Source organism: Perna viridis, chromosome 1 (assembly GCF_037379345.1).
Source record: "Perna viridis isolate PV_CMFRI_1.1 ecotype Kerala chromosome 1, ASM3737934v1, whole genome shotgun sequence".
NCBI classification, from domain to species: Eukaryota; Metazoa; Mollusca; class Bivalvia; order Mytilida; family Mytilidae; genus Perna; species Perna viridis.
The window spans coordinates 64,270,153-64,289,934 of record NC_142445.1 but is presented as its reverse complement, the minus strand read 5'-3'; the positions used below and the strand labels follow the sequence as shown (position 1 = coordinate 64,289,934).

The 19,782-nt window shown below is 32.4% G+C and overlaps 1 protein-coding gene across 3 annotated transcripts in view; it reads left to right on the top strand.

The window, feature by feature from the left end:
• The window catches only part of LOC148629835 (uncharacterized), a 70,775-nt gene extending 54,567 nt beyond the window's left edge, over positions 1 to 16,208 (top strand). For all 3 annotated transcript variants that reach the window (XM_088558197.1, XM_088558202.1, XM_088558191.1), the window contains 9 exons: positions 845 to 894; positions 3,994 to 4,081; positions 4,451 to 4,599; positions 4,790 to 4,884; positions 7,499 to 7,598; positions 10,032 to 10,090; positions 13,378 to 13,456; positions 14,662 to 14,727; positions 15,240 to 16,208. In XM_088558197.1, coding sequence (XP_088414323.1) covers positions 845 to 894; positions 3,994 to 4,081; positions 4,451 to 4,599; positions 4,790 to 4,884; positions 7,499 to 7,598; positions 10,032 to 10,090; positions 13,378 to 13,456; positions 14,662 to 14,727; positions 15,240 to 15,293 — 740 coding nt within the window. In that variant the 3' untranslated portion in view covers positions 15,294 to 16,208. The remainder of the gene's footprint in view (positions 1 to 844; positions 895 to 3,993; positions 4,082 to 4,450; positions 4,600 to 4,789; positions 4,885 to 7,498; positions 7,599 to 10,031; positions 10,091 to 13,377; positions 13,457 to 14,661; positions 14,728 to 15,239) is intronic.
• The last annotated feature ends 3,574 nt before the right edge of the window (positions 16,209 to 19,782 follow it).

Below are 19,782 nucleotides of genomic sequence, written 5' to 3'. Positions count from 1 at the left end.
AGTAGATAAATTTTCCTAGTTTTTCTCAAGCATTTGTTTAGTTTGTTTTAGATCATACCTAGTATTTCTAGTAGATAAATTTTCTTAGTTTTTCTCAAAGATGACCCTGAATGAACATTCATTAGAATTTTAATGTAAAACACATCCTTCATCAATTTTGATTTCTAGATAACTGAGCCCTATTGTAGCCAATAATTTACTACATTTTATATTGATTCTGTAGGAAATTTTCAATAATTCAAAAACTTTAAAACAAAACTGATAGATAAATTTCTTATACTTTATATAAAGAACACTTAGTGGACATTTTTTTCATATTTCAAAATGAAAACTGGGATTCACCAAACTCTCTTCCTTGAAATATTAAAAAAAATAAAATTCCCTTCATATTTCAGTAGAACATTATCCCCTTTGAAAGAATTTTCCCGCCAATTATCTCCCCTAAAAGGTGCTTTTAAAACATGTCTTTAATACTACCATTCTAACTTAATGTCAAATGAATTATTTAAATACATCAGTTTTGCATTATTTCATACACTATTAGTTTATAGAAAATATATATGTCTGTATGATCTTGCAAGATGACAGAAATGAATGCTCCATTTAATAGGTATGATCTACCTTATATATGTCTTCATTTTCCCTCACTTTGTGTATTTCTTGATTTCAGTTCTTGTTATTATATTACCCCAGTTGTGACAGATTGGTTTGAACCCTGTGGTTTTACAAAAAGAAAAAAAATATAAGCTTTATTAAAAAAAATTATGAGGTACAATGAATGAAATACATTGTACATATGTGGCTATTATGTGTGACTGCTAATTAAAGTTTATTTCTGATTTAGGTCCTTCAACAACGAGACCATCAAAATCAACATTGAAGAGAAAATATAGTGTATCTTTTTATTATGAACTAGCTTGATAATTTAATTGTTATCGGTGAAAATTCAATAATTTTTCAGGGGTTGAAAATTTCATTAGCCCAAGCCCAAAGGCTTGGCTTTTTCATGATGTAGTATCAGATGTTAATGACCATTGACATACAGTCAAAACCTTGTTAAGTCGAAGTCAATGGGACCATGCAAAAATGTTCGAGTTGTCTGAGGTTCAAATAATCTGAGGTCGAGGATAAACAGGAAATACTAGTAGTTTGGTCAATGATTGTTTCTGTATTTACATCATTTTTGTGCTTGTACATGTACATGTACTTCACTTTACGCGGTACTTTGTAATGTCTTGCGTTTCATATCGGAAGATATTTTTTTTTGTATGTTGTATATCATGTTTGAAATACTGAACGGCACTGATTGTTTTAGTGAAATTTCCTTTTTAGCTCATCTGGCCAAAGGCCACGTGAGCTATTGCCATAACTTGGCGTCCGTCGTCGTCGTTCACAATTTTTCAAAACTCTTCTCCTCTGAAACTACTGGACCAATTGGAACCAAACTTGGTATGAATGTTCCTTGGGGTATCCTGCATAGAACTGATGTGGGGATTTTTGATCAAATTCTGACATGGGGGTTAAAATGTTCAACATGATGAGATCTATCTGCGGTCAAATTTTCATTTTAATCTATTCAGCCATGTTGGAGTTATTGCCCCTTTTCAACGTATTTGGGTATTTTTAATGTTATTTCTTTCTAAACTCTTCTCCTCTGACACCTCTTGTCCAATTGGAACCAAAGTTACTTTGAATGTTCCTTGGGGTATTGTGCATAGAACTGATGTGGGGATTTTTGATCCATCGAAATACATGGCTGCCATTACTAAAAATAGAACAGAGGGGTCAGACAGTAGTTTTTTGCATATATCTCCTAAACCATTGGATTTAACCAAATTCTGACAGGGTTAAAAGTGTTCAGCATGATGAGATCTATTTGTGGTCAAAATTAGGTGAAAATCTGTTAACCCATGTTGGAGTTATTGCCCTTTTGGGTGTTTTTTGCTGTTTTTAATGTTATTATTTGAAATAAATCTCCTCATAAACTACTTTACAGAATTTATTGAAAGTTGATATTTTTGTTTTAAAGGGTATCCTTAACAAAATGATGTTTGGATTTTTGATCTGTTATAAAGCATGGCCACTGTTACTAAAAATAGAACATAGGGGTCACACAGCAGATTTTGCATATATCTCCAAAATGGTTAGGTTGAACCAAATCTTGACTGGAGTAAAATTATTCAGCATGAAGAGATCTATCTGGTCAAATTTTGGTGAAAATTTGTTGACCCATGTTGGAGTTACTGCCCTTTTTGGACGTTTTTGCTGTTACTACTTTAAAAAAAACTGCTCCTCAGAAACTGTTCTGCAAAATTCAATGAAAGTTGGCATTTTTTGTTTTGTAGGGTATCCTTAACAAAATGACGGATTTATGACCGCTGAAAAAGCATGGCTGCCATTTCTAAAAATAGAACAAATAGGTCAGACAGCAGATTTTTGCATACATCTCCAATCTGCTAGGTTTAGCCAATAGCTCTCAATTACTGAAATGATCCTTATTATAAGGCTTACAAATGTGTCCAATGAATCAAATGGAGTCAAAATTGTCGGACAACTCCTTGTTAGAGTTATTGCCCTTAAAAGGCAAAAATTTAACCAGGTGAGTGATTCAGGCTCCTGGGAGCCACTTGTTATTTTTTCTACACCAAAAACGTCATAGTTCATAACATGCCGCTTTGTTTGATTCACAATCAGTAGTATCGTCAAACCATGTACTCTACATTATTACGATAAAATTTCAAATTCACTAGCGAAACGAATGTAGTTGTTGAAATACCCTTACTATCTTGTATTTTTTTTTTTTTTTTTTTTTTTTTTTTTCAAAATATCAAAATATCCGATATCACTGTTAGTGTAAATTCTGACGTGTTTTTAATATAATTCGTTTCTTTTAACAACACACGCAATTTTAAATTAATTAAATAAACAAATGAAACCATAAAGAGTGTCAACAAATTAATTTTAAAAGCCACGCTAATCGTTGTTAAAACACACTTCGATCATGGTTTCTAATAAAGCAATCAGTTTACCGACTAACTAGTTGACTTTGAGACATCAGGGTTAATTAACCTCGAAGTCCTATTGAGGGGACTGATTGATAACCTCGAGTTATCTGAGGTTTTGATTCATCCAAGGTAAAATTGTATTGGAGTAAGGGGAGTTTTGCTGGGACTTTGTAATCAGTTCGAGTTATCCGAGATTTCCACCAGTCCGAGTTCGACACATCAAGGTTTGATTGTAATTGATTTTTCCAGGCTTCCCAATATGCATTTTACTAGGGAATTATCTTTTTTCGTTGATTTCCTTTGTCAAAAAGGGGGTGCAGGATTTACACAAATGCACGAAATACACTGAAGAATATTTTTTCTGGATATTATCCTTATAAACTGTTATCGGTTTGATTCACCTTTAATAAAAATAGTAACACCTTGTAAATATTTCCTGTTGGAATCATTGTTGCGGTATTGATGGTATCTGTTGTTCAGCTCACATAAGCTGTGACTAATATTGAAATTTTTGAATGAGACATTTTATGATTTTCAGAATTCCATTGAGCCACAAATACTAATTAAATATTTTTGATTTTGATGGAAAAGAGACAATAAGCTTTACAGGGCATTAGTTGGACAATGTAATTATGGTCTTCAACTGACTTCAACTGGTATAGTGTAAGGAGTATTTTAAGTCTGCTTGTATTTTGTGTTCGATAGTAATAAAGGACTTGTGCATTGCCATGACCTACTTTGCTGGTAAAAGTTTACTTCTGAAAGCTTAGGATTTGTTGGTGTTTAGAAGAATTTTCAACCTCTGATTATTAATCTCATGTTTTACGATTTTGGTTTTGGTTTATTTAGAAGAAACTTATCTTGTGGAAACACTGAATACAGATAGTAATGTTCATAACAATGTGTTTATATATGATTTGGATTTATTTTTTGCAGTCATAATGACAATTATCAAGCATGCTTCCATATTTCTCTTGACTTCAATCAGACTTTGCAAGTAAGTGATTTAGAAGACTCCCAAGAGGAAAACACAGACTTACAGGATAAACCATACATCCCTAGAAAGTTGTTCAAAGGTAAATGATTGGTTTGTATTGTGCACCTACACCTACTGCATACTTTGGAACAACTATTGATAATGGGGTTCTTGTTTCCAATTTTCAGTTAAATTCAAGATCTTAAAATAGATATGGATGCTTTAATTGATTGTTATAGAAACTGAACATACTTTGACTAATAACTGAAGTTAATTACCACAAACATAAATGCTTTACATTTTGTAAGACTGTTCTACTAAAATATGGTGATAATATAAATCTGTAAACTTCATCATTTGAAACTACTTTTAGACAGTAGAAATTGCCATCAAAAAGAAGGGGAGGGAATTTGATTCTTTCTGATAAGTTTACATGAGCTATTCTAGTTATTTTTTTCTCTTTCGGTAGAACACAGTTTTATGATGGAAGGACAGGTTTATAGGAATGAAATATCTTTATCACCAGAAAGTTATGAAGTTAGTTCTGATATTGATCCAACCATAGAAGTATCTGCCCTACTGAAAGCTTTTGGGCATGATGTACAAAAACATATAAGGGTAAGTAACCTAGACAGATAACACTTGCTTAAATTTGTGTACAATGGTTTCTAATTTATAGAACACACATTCAACTGATATAGTATATTTAATTTTTTGTAAATTTGTGTACAACCATTTTTAATTTAAGAACACAATCAAACTAGCAAAATAATTCCTGAAACAGTATAGTTTGTTTTGTTACTTTTAGGAAAAAAGAAGTCAGTTAGATGCTTTTACTAAGACAGTCCTCAAATCCAACCAGAAGCAAATGAATGCAGTCCACATGAAACAGCAGCAGAGACGGTAAGATCAGGAACTATTTGGTATGCCATCATGAATTGACCTTTTATTTTTAGTAAAATTTGCTTTGTATTGAAAGCTTTGAAATGTAATTCATATAAAATTTTATAATATGATCCGGCAAGTTTTAGCTCATCTGACCAAAGGTCATGTGAGCTATTGGCAACCATCGTCATCTTTAACAATTTTTTCAAAACTCCTGTGACACTTCTTGACCAATTGGAACCAAACTTGGCATGAATGTTCCTTGGGGTATCCTGCATAGAACTGTAGTGGGAATTTTTGTTTAAAAACATGGCCACCATGCCTAAAAATGGAACATAGGGCAGAGACGGCAGTTCTTCACATACATATCTCCAAAACCGTAAGGTTTAGCCCAATTCTGACAATGGAAAAGTGTTAAGCATGAGGAGATCTATCAGTGGATAAATTTTCATTTAATCTGTTTTGCCATGTTAGAGTTATTGCCCTTTTTTTAGCTTTTTTGTAAAATTATTTTCAAATTTTTCAAAAATTTTCAATTTTTAATTATTTTATTTATTTCAAAAATCTTCTCCTCTGACACCTTATAAGAGAAATCGCCCTAGAAAGATGATTATTATTTTTTTTTTTTTTACAGTTTTCAGCCAATATCTTGAAAACTATAATAGGTATAAAAAAACTTTCATTTGTTGAAATGATCCTTATTTTAAGTCCTACCAATGTCTTTGTGAGTCAAAATTGATGGACAACTCCTTGTTGAATTGATTGCACTTGAAAGACAAAATTTAACTGGCTCCTGGGAGCCTCTTGTTTTTTTGTTTTTTTTGTTTTTTTTTTTTTTAGCTTGATAAATGAAAAACATTTTAATAAGGAGTGACTCCATTTTTCTAGCTCACCTTGCCAAAGGCCAAGTGAGCTTATGCCATCACTTGGCGTCCGTCGTCGTCGTCGTGGATAAATTTTTTTAAAATCTTCTCCTTTGAAACTAACTGGACTGACAGGTTTTAAACTTGGCATGATTGTTCCTTAGGGTGTTATGCACAAATTGAATGTTGGGATTTTTGATCCATGAAAAAACATGGCTGCTGATACTAAAAATACAACATAGGGGTCAGATTGCAGGTTTTTGCAAATAACTCAAAAACCGTTGCCTAAGGCAAATTTCTGGCTCGATATTATTGTTCAGCATCATGAGGTGGACCTATGCCAAAATTATCAAAACAATTGGTCAACTGATGTAGGAGTTACGGATTTTTTGCATGTGCAACTTTGAAAATCTTCTCAAAATCCATTGCACAGAATTCAATGAAAGTTGGCATAATAGGGTATCTCACACAAAATGACTGTTGGGAGTGTTGATTCATGAGAAAACATTGCCACCGTTACTAAAAGTGGAACATAGAGGTCAGATGGCAGTTTTTGCAAAGAACTCAAAAACCGTTGCCTTTACCAAATTTTTGGCATGGGTAAAATTGTTAAGCATCATGAGAAGGACCTATGCTCAAATTTTCAAAACCATTCATTGACTAATGTAGGAGTTACGACCCCTGAAACAATTTTTTTGTTCTTTTTTTTTTTTCACATGTACAACTTTGAAAATCTTCATCCCTAAAACCATTTGAGATCATTGAATGAAAATAAGCATAATAGTTCTTAAGTGTATTGTGCTAAAAATGACTGTTGTGATTTTCAATCCGTGAATAGATATGGCTGCCTATACTAAAATGGAACTTAGGGGTCATAAGACAGGTTTTTGAAAAAAAATCAAAAATTGTTGCCTTTAGCAAAATTCTGGTTCAGGTCATGAAAATACAATGAAAAGCATTTCCTGCATTTGACAATTTAGTTGATTTTTGATTAATCAGGTGAGCGATTAAGGCTCTCTTGAGCCTCTAGTTTATTAGATCACCTGGATCAAATGTTCATGTGAATTGTTGTCATCACAATGTCCTTCCTCACCATTACCTTCTCTCCCTGAAACCACTTTGAGGATTTTAACTAAATTTTGTCACAAGCATCTTTGGGAAACCTACTATAGAAATTTTATTGATTCTAATGATTGTGCTTAATAAGTTAATTAACAGAAAATAAAAAACAGTCGAAACAGGTAATACTACATTGTACATTAATATATATATACATACATACAAACAAACGTCTCCGAATGTGACGACTCTATTCGCTACACTGCTCCATCAGATCAAATTGTTACAAGGAAGATATGTAAACGTATAGAAAGGTCTGAAAAATTCCTGATGATGTTAGAACTGTCAAATTTGCGATGCAAATTTTTGGTCGTTCCCTCCTTGTTGTGACATGCATCATTAATTTGATCCTCTATCCTACATAATAACACCTAAATGAACTGTCCCGTACTACCATCCATCATGTACTAAGTTACAGCCCTAGATTAATCCTTCGAGGAGGAATGACCCTGGCCAGTGAAAGCTATATTTTTATATAGCCTAGCTGGCTGAGTGGTCTAGGGCGCTGGACTTAGTGCAGGTGGTGTTGCCATAGATGTCACAGCGGTACGAGTTCGAGTCCTGCGGAGGGAAGGACCAAAAATTTGCAATCGCAAATTTGACAGTTCTAACATTTTTCAGACCTTTCTATCTGTATATATACGTTTCAGGAATCGTGTTTGGAGCAAGTATCATGGCAATATGATGACTGAACTAAAAGCATTAGAAAAAGATGTGTCTGCCCTTAAGGAAGCAGAAGAAAAGGCATTAGTAAGTTAAAGTTCATACCCCTAGCAAAGAAAGATAGGGATATTAAGGAATCACTTTGTCTGTTCATTTGTCCACATATCTTGTAACTTCAGCTACTTCTAAATCACTTAATGGATTTTGATCTTTTTTTCTTTTTTTTTAGGAAGGTAACACCTCATTTGTAAATGAATAGTTTCAATACTTGCAAAGGTAGATACCGTATTTTCCAGACTATAAGTCAATATTTTTTTTCAGCAAGGTGTCAGCCTTGACTTATCGTCCACTTCGACTTATTTAAGGGTTTTTCAAGAAAAATGTTCATCCACAATGCATTTCATTTGATTTGTTAAGTTCACTTTTGATTGCTTTAAATCAAAATTTTTGGTAAACTGCAATCAACGAAAGCCGTCACTCAAACAGTCAAACCGGCGATTGAATTAAAATATTATTGATCATTGCCACTGTCCTTTATGAATGAATACGATGATGTAAATAAAAACTCTGAAACTTTTAAAATGTTAAAATATATAAATAAACTCTAGAAGATTTGTTAACAAAACTCTTTTCTGAACTTGGAAAACATTATTGAGTGTTTTGGAGTTATCTGTCCTTTAATATGCAAATTTATACCCATTTACGGTATGTTGTAACACATTTGCACGTGGCTCAAATTATAATTCAATTAAGGTGTTATCTAAATGGCTAATTGCAACCAAATTTGCTGGTAACAATTATTTTTTATTGTATCTTGTGATACCAGGTGATATTGTTTACTAATTACCGCTGGTAATTGACCTATTCATGAAACGAATTTCCAGTTTATCTCACACATGGCAGCCTACGTTTGACATGTATACGATTTCATACTCCTGATGATCTATGGCTTCAGAGCCATTGACACGCCATTCAATAAAAATAATTGAACTCGTGGACAAAGTACACTTTAACAAAAACACAGATATTTTTTTAATTCAGAAATCTTATACTCAGTAACATCACAGGAATAATATGCTGTTGAAAACAAACAGCTAAACTCGGATCTCTGCACACATCTGACCCTCGACTTATTTACCGAATTCGACTTGTCTATGTTTTTTTACGACTTATACTCCACATCGACTTATAGTCCGGAACATACAGCATTAGTATTTGATAGTTAAAATTCTTCTGAACTTTTGATAATGTCGGCTAAAGGGTGCAGCTGTATCTTTTTATTACATCTAGATTAGGCCAAAATCAAAAATATGTTTGTTTCCCCTCACCCAACCAGGTCAAAAAAAATTTTACCAGAAAATTTTGATGTTTTTTGTTATTGTTTCTGTAAAGTAATCGTGTCTGATCCGTGTTGGCTTTGGATATTACTTCAGCTAATTTCAGAACTCACAGGGATTTATCTATCCAATATATCAGTATTACCTTGAAAGATTGGCGACAAAATTGCACTGTCGTCAACTGTTCATGTTAGAATCAAGTACAAACAATCTTCAAAAATTATTCCAGTCGTAGTTAATAGACAACAGTTTTTTTTCAAAACTAAGCACTTGACATGATGTGCTATACAGTGTAACCATGGGTTATTAACATAAGGTTATCGTCATTGTCAAACTTTCAAACGGAGTTACCTTTAGGCAAACTTTGATGAATAAAGAAAGGTTGTTCATAATTTTGATAAAAAAGTCAAATATGCCCAATTTGATATCATCAGACCCTCACCACCAGGCAGCAGAACCGTCGGATGATGCAAACAATAATAATGTAGAAGATGCTTTTGTTTTTCTAAGGAGATTGAGAAAGTCTGCCCATTGCACAAACTCCCTCAAAAACTTGATGAATCAGCTGGCAGATTTACTTGTAATTTATATGAATTTAATTTATTTTTTTTTTCTATCAAATAGGCCTCAGTTGGTGTAATTTATATGAATATAATTTATATTTCTATCAAATAGGCCTCAGATGGTGTATGGTTCGTGTCTTACAATACAAATGAGCCTGTCTAACACCATCACTGACATTTCTGTCTTCTTCCCAAACTTTTTTTGCCATGGGGATGGTAGGGTGTGTTGAAAAGTAAATGTCTAGGGGGAGTGCTTCCAAAATTTCATTTATAATTGCACTTAGTCATTATTTTTCAATCCTTTGCATTTCAATGAGTAATATGTCTATTGGCACCCCAATTTCCTCTTTCTTGAGTGTTTCCAACAATTTATATGAAGAAAAAAAATATGCCTGCCTGCCTGGTCAGTTTCAGGAGCCAGAGGGGGGAGTGGAGGGGAAACAAACATTATTTTAAATATGGCCTTACTTTTGTTGGTATATTTTTGGTTTATCATTTTTGAAGAATTGCTATGTATTTATAGTTACAGTTAGTGAAATGCTAGTAAAATTCTTTTTGCTTTAACTTTCAAAAATGTATGAAATGATTAATTACTATCTATTTTTCTTACATTTTTATAGGACTTTTTCAAGGATCAAATGATGCAACTCCAACAACTTAGACAAGAACAAGGAAAAAGGTAATTTCTTATCGTAATTTTCTGTTTTTTTGGTTCAAAGTAAAGTGAACATTTTTTTAATAATCTCTCTAAAATATAAAATATGTCGGAATCCTTATTTTTTTTTCCTTTCTTTTTTTTTGTGACTTAAATCTTGTCATTTTATGTATGTTCCATGTATTGTCTCTCATTTAAAGTTATTTTTTTTACATTTATTACTTATTGTGATAGAAGACCTAGTATCCACTTGAATCACTCTGTCTGTCTTGCTTAGAGGTATATACATTTAGTACAAGGGTCTGGAAATTTTGACAGCCCATGCCGGTCATTTTGTCAAACTTCAGCAGATGTTTGTGCTAGTCTTGTTCAGATCGAAAATAAACTTGTTTATGTACATGTTGTTATTATCAGATAAATATTGGAATTTGTGTTATTTCATCACATACTCTGTCTTTTATGAAATATCTTAACAAGTGAGTGAGTTCTGTTTTGACCACATGTGGACATTCTAACATGTAAACAAAACATTGTATCTCTTGGACGTATTCATCCCATCGGCAAACAGCCCAAAACTTCCAAGAGATGAAAAAAAAAAGTTGATTATTTATAAAAGAAAATCACGAATACATTTTGTATATTGATTTAAATAGGCTGTTGACTTCTGTGTTAAAAAATATTCAATTGGCAAATTAATAATTACAAACTACGACTGATTTGTAGTTTCAGCACCATATGTGGATTCGTTACCTCTGAAAGATCCACGGGAAAATGATGGACTTGTCAATCTTTTTCTCAATAAATCAAGTAATAAATGTATGAAAATTGTCTGAGTCACATCAATTAATTTGTATACCCAATGGGGCAGCATGTGTACAGTTAATTCAATTATGCAATCAACTAATCAATTACAGATAATTCACAGTCATTGGTGGCTGCACATCGGCTAAAATTGACACACACCTGTCAATTAATTTCCAATTAAAAATTAGGAAATAGGTAGACAGGATGTTTATACACTAATAAAACCATGCAGACTGTAATTTATGAATTTTTTATGTCCAATATTGGAAAAATTGTCGTCGGTCATTTGCAAAATTTGTCGGTCAATGACTGCCATTTTTGACCATTTCCGGACCCTTGATTTAGTAGTTTCCCTTTAGCATCTGTGTATGGAGTGTTCATATCACAACTTATACGTTATGCCAGAGCTTGCCGAAACTATGCAGACTTTTTGTATCGCACTAGAATTCTAACAAATAGGCTTCTGGAGCAGGGTTTTGTTGCTAAAAGATTGAAGTCATCTCTACAAAAGTTTCATGGTCGTCATCATGAATTCATGGATTGTTACGGTGTATCCATCTGCGCCATGAAAACTGATTTGTTCAACGTGTCATAGTTTTCCTTTCCTCTTTTGTCTACCCCAGACTTGACTTTTTATGAGCAAATCGGCGGGTGTTTCTAGAAAAGCAGAAGACGTTTACCCTACCGGTGCACCTGATCTATGCTCCCAGTTTTTAGTGGAGTCCGAGGTACTCATTTGCTTTTGTTGCTTTGTGTGTATGATTTTAGTTACTTTGTGTTCTTTGTTGTATATGTCTGTTTTCCATGTCTCGTCTTTGTCACTGGGTAGCATTCTTTTGATTACCGCTATAACCTTGGTTCCCTTGATTACTCTTGTAACTCAAAAGCATTGAACCTTCATTATTCAAACTTTGCACAGTGTATATGAATATATATTGAAATTAAACATCTGGTAAGAACAAATTTGACAAAATGTTTGCTACATTTCAAAGATTTGCACCTACTTTTTTGGAAAATTATGAAAAATATTTATGATGATTTTATGCCAGTAATAGTGATTACCACACACTCTACACCATAATCACATTCTCAATAAAAATGGTGCATTATGGTTCTAATATGCTACAACAAAAATGTACATTACATTTGAAGGGCTTTAGTCATGTATTTTCTCAACATTTCATGTCATAAACAAATGCCATTTTTCAAGGGACAATTTTGATGGGGGTAAGAAACAGTAAATCGTGCACAACTCTGACTTTCGTAACATTGGAATTATGTCTTTTCATTACCTCCAAGCTCAAACCCAGAAATGTTCCAACTATCATTTTCAATTTTCTACATCTTCCTGTTGTTTTTATGAGCTGAGAGGAAAAATTATTGCTAAAGGTAAGTAGATTTGAATTGATATGCCCCTAAAAGTATCAATTGAATGAAAATTGACATTCACAGCATCAAGCTTAAAGTATATGTAACATATCAATGGTAATGGAAGCTGCTTTGATACTGAGGCAAGTGCCAGTTGCACCATACAAAGGGCCATGTGAGCTATTGCCATCACTTTGCATTCATTGTCATGTACAAATTTTTTCTTCAAACATCTTCTCTAAAACTACTTGACAATTTTTTATGAAAATTGGCTTCAATGTTTCTAAGGGTATACTGCACAAAAATTGTTTTTTTCTTTTTTTTTTATTTGATTTGTTAAAAAAAGAAACATGGTCACCATGTCTATTTATAGAGCATAGGGGTAAAGCCACATATTGCAAGATATATTTCAAAACTATGAGGGATAGAGAAAAATGAGAATCAGCTCTACAAAAGTCTCTATTGATTTGAAGTTTTAGGATGACACCTTGTTAGGAGTTGTTGCTCTCGAAAGGTGAAAAAGACATTTTTTTTTGCAGTTTAAAGCCAATATCTTTAAAACAATAATAGGTAGAAAAAACTTTCTATCAATGATATGATCCTTATTATGCTTATAATTAAGCCTATAAAGATTGTGTCAAGGTCAGAGGACAAATCCTGGTTAAGAGTTATTGCTCTTGAAAGACAAAAGATGACAATATCTTAAAGACCATAATAAATAAAAAAAATACTTGATGAAATGATCCTTATAATAAAGCCTACAAAAGTAATTATTGGTGGAAGTTGTAGGGGGACTACTTGTTTGTGTAATTGGCCTTGAAATGTGAAAATGAACCAGGTGAGTAGTTTTATATTGTTTGTTGGCTGTAAATTCATGGAAAAAATCATAGGTATGGTGCATTGTTGAATTACGTGAGCCCACTATCTAACAAGATAAAACATTGGCTTATGCACAGGCAAGTACAATAGTTTTAACTTTGTGTATGGTGTTATGCACATATTGAAGATATGTGCTATTAAACATATGATAGTGATGCATGTGCAGACATGTTATCAGCCTTGTTTTTTTATTCAGCAGTTTTTACTTTTATTGAGGTCATTTAATTATTGCCTCATTTAGCTTCATTTATTTTTTTTAGGTTAATAAACCTTCAGGGGATGCACCAGGAAATGAAAGATGAGATGTCAGAAGTTGAACATATTTCTGCAAAACAAAATGTATGTATAATGATTTGAGGGCTTACTCCTCATCCAAACTTCAGCTTTTTACTTCCTGTGCTCTTTTTGACAAACTAAATGCTCCACTATCTGCTACTTTCTATACTACTTTTTAAAGTTTATATTACACTACCATGAATTCCTTCCATAGGAAGGTTGTCAAAAGGATAGTTAATTCTACTTCATGAGCAAGTCCTCAATAAATATAGTTTTAACTATTTTCTTAGCTTATAGCATATTTATTTGAACTGTTAGTAAAAAAAAAACAAATGCAAATGGTAACTGAGCATGAAATTAATGGTTGAAATACCACTGCAGTGGTAGATTTTTCTTTTGAACAGCATGCACCTTTCTTTTTTCCCCATGCATCCTTAAGGAACAGTAAAACCTGAATATATCATAAGTCTGTTTAGTGATCTCTTTTCAGAGCTACTCTGGTAGCTTATAAACTTAGGCTAAATAACAATTGATGATCCATAGCTATTTAATTGAATTATCAGTGGGTGACAGGAAATTCATCAGGATGCTTTGATGTCATCTGGTCACTCATTGGTTGGAAAAAAGTGCAATTTTTTTTTTTTTTTTTTTAATTTTTTTTTTTTTTTTTTTTCGGTCTTGCCATAAAGATTGATAAAGGAAATGTGCTTGAGATTTTTGCTCCACATGAGGATTGGAAACCTATTGAAGTTGAGCACTCATCCAGATTTTGAAATTAGCATATTTCTTGTACACCTTTCAATTTTGTGTACTAGCAAATAATGACAAATAATATATAGGGAAAAATGTTCTAAGCTCTGTATTTCAAAGTGTAATGTCATGTTTCTAAATGAGATAGATACCTCTTAACATGAAGGACCATTTTCTCCTGGCAGATGTTTAACTGTACCATTAAATTTTGTATCTCTAAAAGTATTGCTCATTCTGTTAAGTTAATGAACCAATCCAAAGTGGCTAAATACTAACAAAATTTAAGAATATTACTTGATGATCAGTGATGAAGCATTCTGTATGAAAATATTCATAAAAGCGAACATGTTTTTGGTGACTTAAAGAATGTCTGACACTAGAGATTTCGGTGACACAAGTAAAAAAAATATTTTCTGCAACTTATGGTAATCCACTGGATAAACTGAGTTTTAGTGACCTTTTTTTAAGTGGGTTATCTATGTCTATGTGCCGATATTCTTAACGTTTTTGCATTTCAGTTGTTGATAAAATCAAAGCTGAAAGAAGACTTGCTTTCATTGCAAAAGAAATTGTTATTAGAGTCAGTGAGTATATTAAGACTTGAGGATTTTTTTCAACAAAATTTCATGGATTGTTACTTTAAATTGAATTCCTTCTTAAGTCCTTTTCATTATTTGTGAAATAGGACTTAGTTGCTATGCATGAGTATTCATGGTACTGTGATGTGGTTTCATATTTCCCACAGTACAAATAAACTGAAAATATGTATTTCGTCTGGAATTTTATTTCGTGGTTCAAGTCAACCACAAAATCCACAAAAATTAGCACCCCAGAATATATCAGACGTAATTTCTTTCCGCTGTAGAACAGAATTCTTCTTCACCAGATTTCACCGTTAAATTTCTTTTTTTACTGTATATGTTTACTTCTGATTTAATCAACGTCCATTTTTTTCTTTGAGTTGTAAAATCATGTCTGATGTAAGAACTTTCACAGTAGTAATTTTTGGTAAATAATGGGTTTTGGGAGTAGTATATTGAGACCTTACCTTCTTGTATTCCAGTTAGACATTTAATGGTCCTGATTTATTTTTCAGCATAAAGAAGAAATAAACCATGTGAAAAGAAATTTGCAGACCATTTTCTTTTGATAATCATGTTGTACTTTAATCATTTACTTACAAGTAACTCTTACCTAGATGTACTCAAAACTAACTATTAATCAGTGTTCCTAATACATTTGTCATTAATACTCTTTATATAGATTTTTTTGCAAATTTCTATCCTTTTCTGTGATGTATTGATGATGTAATTCCATCATTTGGAGTTCATGGTCTTTCCATTAACATGTAACTTCTTCTTTGAAACCATAAATATGATGAAGCTCCTTTTTTTTTGTCACAATCATCCTGTAGTTTGATTATTGTATTGGATGTTTGTAATCTATGGCCACTAGAACAGTAGAGTGAAACCTTTATTTTAGGTCATATCTCTCTAACAACCATAGAATAGAATAAGGATGAATATCAATATCTGTATATCGGGATTCTTTTGGTCAATACAGTTACATCCCTAGAATCAAAAGAGAAAACCTTGAAATATATTCCAGATGAAGCATAAAAATCCTTACAATTATCTTAATTTTTTTAAAGTCCTAAAAGATGCCCTTTTTCTATCAATTTGACTATTATTGAACATTGACAAAGAGAAAGAGAAAATTGTACAGAATCAACATAGCAACAATTGATCATTTTGAAACAAAAATTTTGTACCATAAGAACTATCATATTTTAGTGGTTTATGTAAATACAAGACAGTTGAGCATTTCAAGTTCCTTGATGCCTCCTGTATTATCTAACATGTTAAAAGCTTTTGTTCCTGCTGTATTGAGCCAACTTTGTGGTATTGGTTTTAAGTCAGATTATATAATTTTTGGTTTAGCCTAGTTATGTTGTATGATAAATTTTTATTACATGTGATTTTATGCAGAAGTACTGTTTGTTGATTTTCTTAATTGTTGTTAGCTGTTGATGTTTTGTTGAACAATAAAATTTCTTAAAATGTTAGCATTCCTTATGTTTGATATTTCCTTGCAAAGCAACCAGCAATATGTTTTTTATTATGGATTGTCTTGACACTACTTTGAGAAAAAAAGCCCAGTTATTATGGACCACTGGACAGCCTGTTTTTTTATTTTGTATTTTGATATTTGGCTTGGAAGTACCATGTGTTGCATACCATGGTTGGTGATATTTGACCTTGAACTTTGACTTTAGTCAAATTAATGAATTTTGCATGACAAATTTTTGACCTGGCTGTTACTTTTTTGCCTTTTTGTGTAGGCTTCTAAAAAGGAAGGAGCATCAGCAAGATACACATATAGATTCTCTTAAAACCATTCTGTCAGAGGTGATGTTTTTAGGAAATGATGTCAACAATTAGGGTGTAATAGTTTTTTTTTTAACAAAGAGACAAAGGGTGCATTATAGGAGGTCTGGCAGAATCTTGTTGGTTGAGATATCAGTGATATAGCAACAGTGAAGTTATCAACAAAGTCAATTGTTATTGGAGTACCAATAGCTTTGTTCCTTGTAGGCACTGCCTAACTTCATATTATATGGCATGATGTGTCACATACCATGGTTGATGATCTTTGACCTCAAGAAAGGGCAATTTAATGATTTTTTTCACACAAATTCATGTTCAGACTGAAGCTTTTTGTGCTTTTGGGTGCAGGCTATTATTATTTGGTATGCAAGTAGAGCACTTTAAGCTGATGTGGCCTGTACCATGGTTGGTGATATTTCACCTACAATTCTTACTTCAGTCAAATTAATGATTTTTGCATGACAGTTTTGAATCTGGGCTGTAACTTTTATATGACTGCATAAAATTTGCAGTTGTATATTGGTATGGTGTTGTCATTGTCATCAGTAGACATTTGGCTTTCGTGCAATAATTTGAGTATTGGTTGATCTTTATAAAATTTTATAATCACAAATGTTGGTACTGATTTTGGGGGTTATGGCCCCAATCATTTCAAATTTAGGGTCCAATAACACCAACCATGGTAGGTGATACATTGTCTTGAGCTGATCTACCTTTATACTAAATATCAAAGACAAAAAACAGGCAGTCCAGTGGTCCTAAAAAAACTTGAAACTCAAAGAGGATTCCTAAGAAAGGCTTTATTTTTCAAGTTACTTCACTGCTGTCATAGGAGTTAGAAAATTATCCTTGCAATTTTTGTTTCAATGACTGCTTGTTTTGTAATAAGAGACTGCATACTAATTGTCTACAAATGTTTTTTTTCATCGCAGGTAATCAGGTGTTCTGCTGTTGTGAATTCACACAAGACATGAAAGAAAGATAAAAAAAATTTCTCAGTACTAGTTACTTTTATTTCATAAAATTCCTATTTTCAGCCCTAATATTAGCCCTTATTTTTTGCCAAAAGGTGCTGGACAGCCTGGTCGTGATTTGTTTTGAAAGAACAGACAGCCAGATCACAATCGGGTGTCATCTGTTCTTCCCTCTGTTTAGTGCAGGGCTTGCTACAGAGTATAGTCACATTTTTCATGGCCGTGCCCTAATTAAGACATTAGTGAGAGAAATAAAAGTTGCAAATAAGGGTTTGATGGCTTTTAATTTGATTAGAAATATGTACATCATACAACAATAAATCCATTTTCATTGGTTTATACTCTGTAATATGACAACTAGGATACATAAAATTAATATTTCGGAAGCACTTTATACACTGCAACTTAAACCATCCTATCACACTAAATATCATACTGAAAGACATGAAATATTGATAACATTCTTAGGCACACTATCATACCACACCTTTAGATATTATTTGTGTAAGGACTATATGTTATTGCAAATGCAAGTTGATAATGATAATGGAACACATCTGGCAGCCCACAATGAACAAGGTTTAAAGCATAAAACATATTTTATAGAAACAGCTTTTATATTTTTTTTTTAAATACTTGGATTGTTCAGAATATTTTTTCCATTAAACACTTCAAGCTGACAATAATTTGAGGGCATTGATGGGAAACAAAACAACCAAAATATAGTAATTGCAAAATAAACACGAATAAAATGAAATGCATTTTAATCATAGTTTGCTTTTAAATCTTTGATCTCTGGGTGAGTAAATTTGGTATAATATAAGCACTTCAATACTTGCATTAGTTACTAACTTGAATACTTGAACAAAGAATTTAAAAAAAAGTTCTCCCTAGTAGAGTAACCTTTTGCAAAATATGCAGACTTACATGAACTAATGAATATATTTTCCGTATTGCATTATACATTTTTAATCAAATGTTCATGCACAAGGCAGTATTATTCCTATTTTGAGATCTAATAATCAATGAGCAAATGAAATATAAATAAAAGAACAGTTCATCTAAACTGATTAAGATAAAAAGATATCAGGATTATCAAGTCTATTATATCCTTAATATGACACAACAGCTGAGTACCATTCGGCATTGACATTGATAAAAAGATTACATAAATCACAATGAAGATGTAGTACATGGCAAAGATCAAAAGAACACATGTTCTCAAATACATACAGAATGTTAATACAGTGATCATATAATGCATTATAATAAAATAATTTTAGAAGCTTTGAACACAGCTTTAGGAAATTTATGATGAAACAATTTTCAATGGAGAAAAGAAATATAACACAATTATTAGAATTATTTACTCTTGGAAAGGAGAAAAAAGATATTCTAAATTAACTTATCCCTGGGAAATTATCACATTTCAGACTTGTAGCACACATCTATTACCCAACATTCAACTTTGACAAACAGTGAAAGGAAAAATCTAAATCTATTGATCACCACACACACTAACAAACAAGCAAACAAACAAAATGATAACCAATGTCTACAACCAGAAAATATAACAACACTGGGTATATAACAAAAGGCTCCCAGGAGCCTGAATCGCTCACATGGTTAGATTTTGCCTTTCAAGGGCAATTAATTAAACAAGAAGTTGTCTAACAATTTTGACTCAAGAAAACTTTGATAGGACTTATAAGAATCGTTTCAGCAAATGAAAGGCTAAATCTATCATAGTTTTCAAGACATTGGCTGTAAACTAAAAAAAACGTCCTTTTGCCCAATCAAGGGCAAAAACTCTTATAAGAAGGCGTCTGACAACTTTTATGCCTGAATACTTCTGTAGTCCTAAGATTAAGGATCGTTTCAGCTATTGAAAGAATTAGGCTAAACCTAATGGTTTTGGAGATATATGCAAAAAACTTCTGTCTGACCTCTATGTTCTATTTTTAGTAACAGTGGCCATGTTTTTCAACTTCACTTCTATGCAGGATACCCCAAGAAACACTCATACCAAGTTTTGTTTCAATTGGTAAAATAGTGTCAGAGAAGAAGTTAAAAATAGCAAAAAAAACATTGAAAAAGGGCAATAACTCCAACATGGCTTAATAGATTAAAATGAAAATTTGACCGCAGACAGATCTCATCAAGCTGAACACTTTCATTCTGTCAAACTTCAGCTAAACCTAATGGTTTTGGAGATATGTGCGAAAAACTGCTGTCTGACCCTTATGTTCTATTTTTAGTAACGGCAGCCATGTTTTTC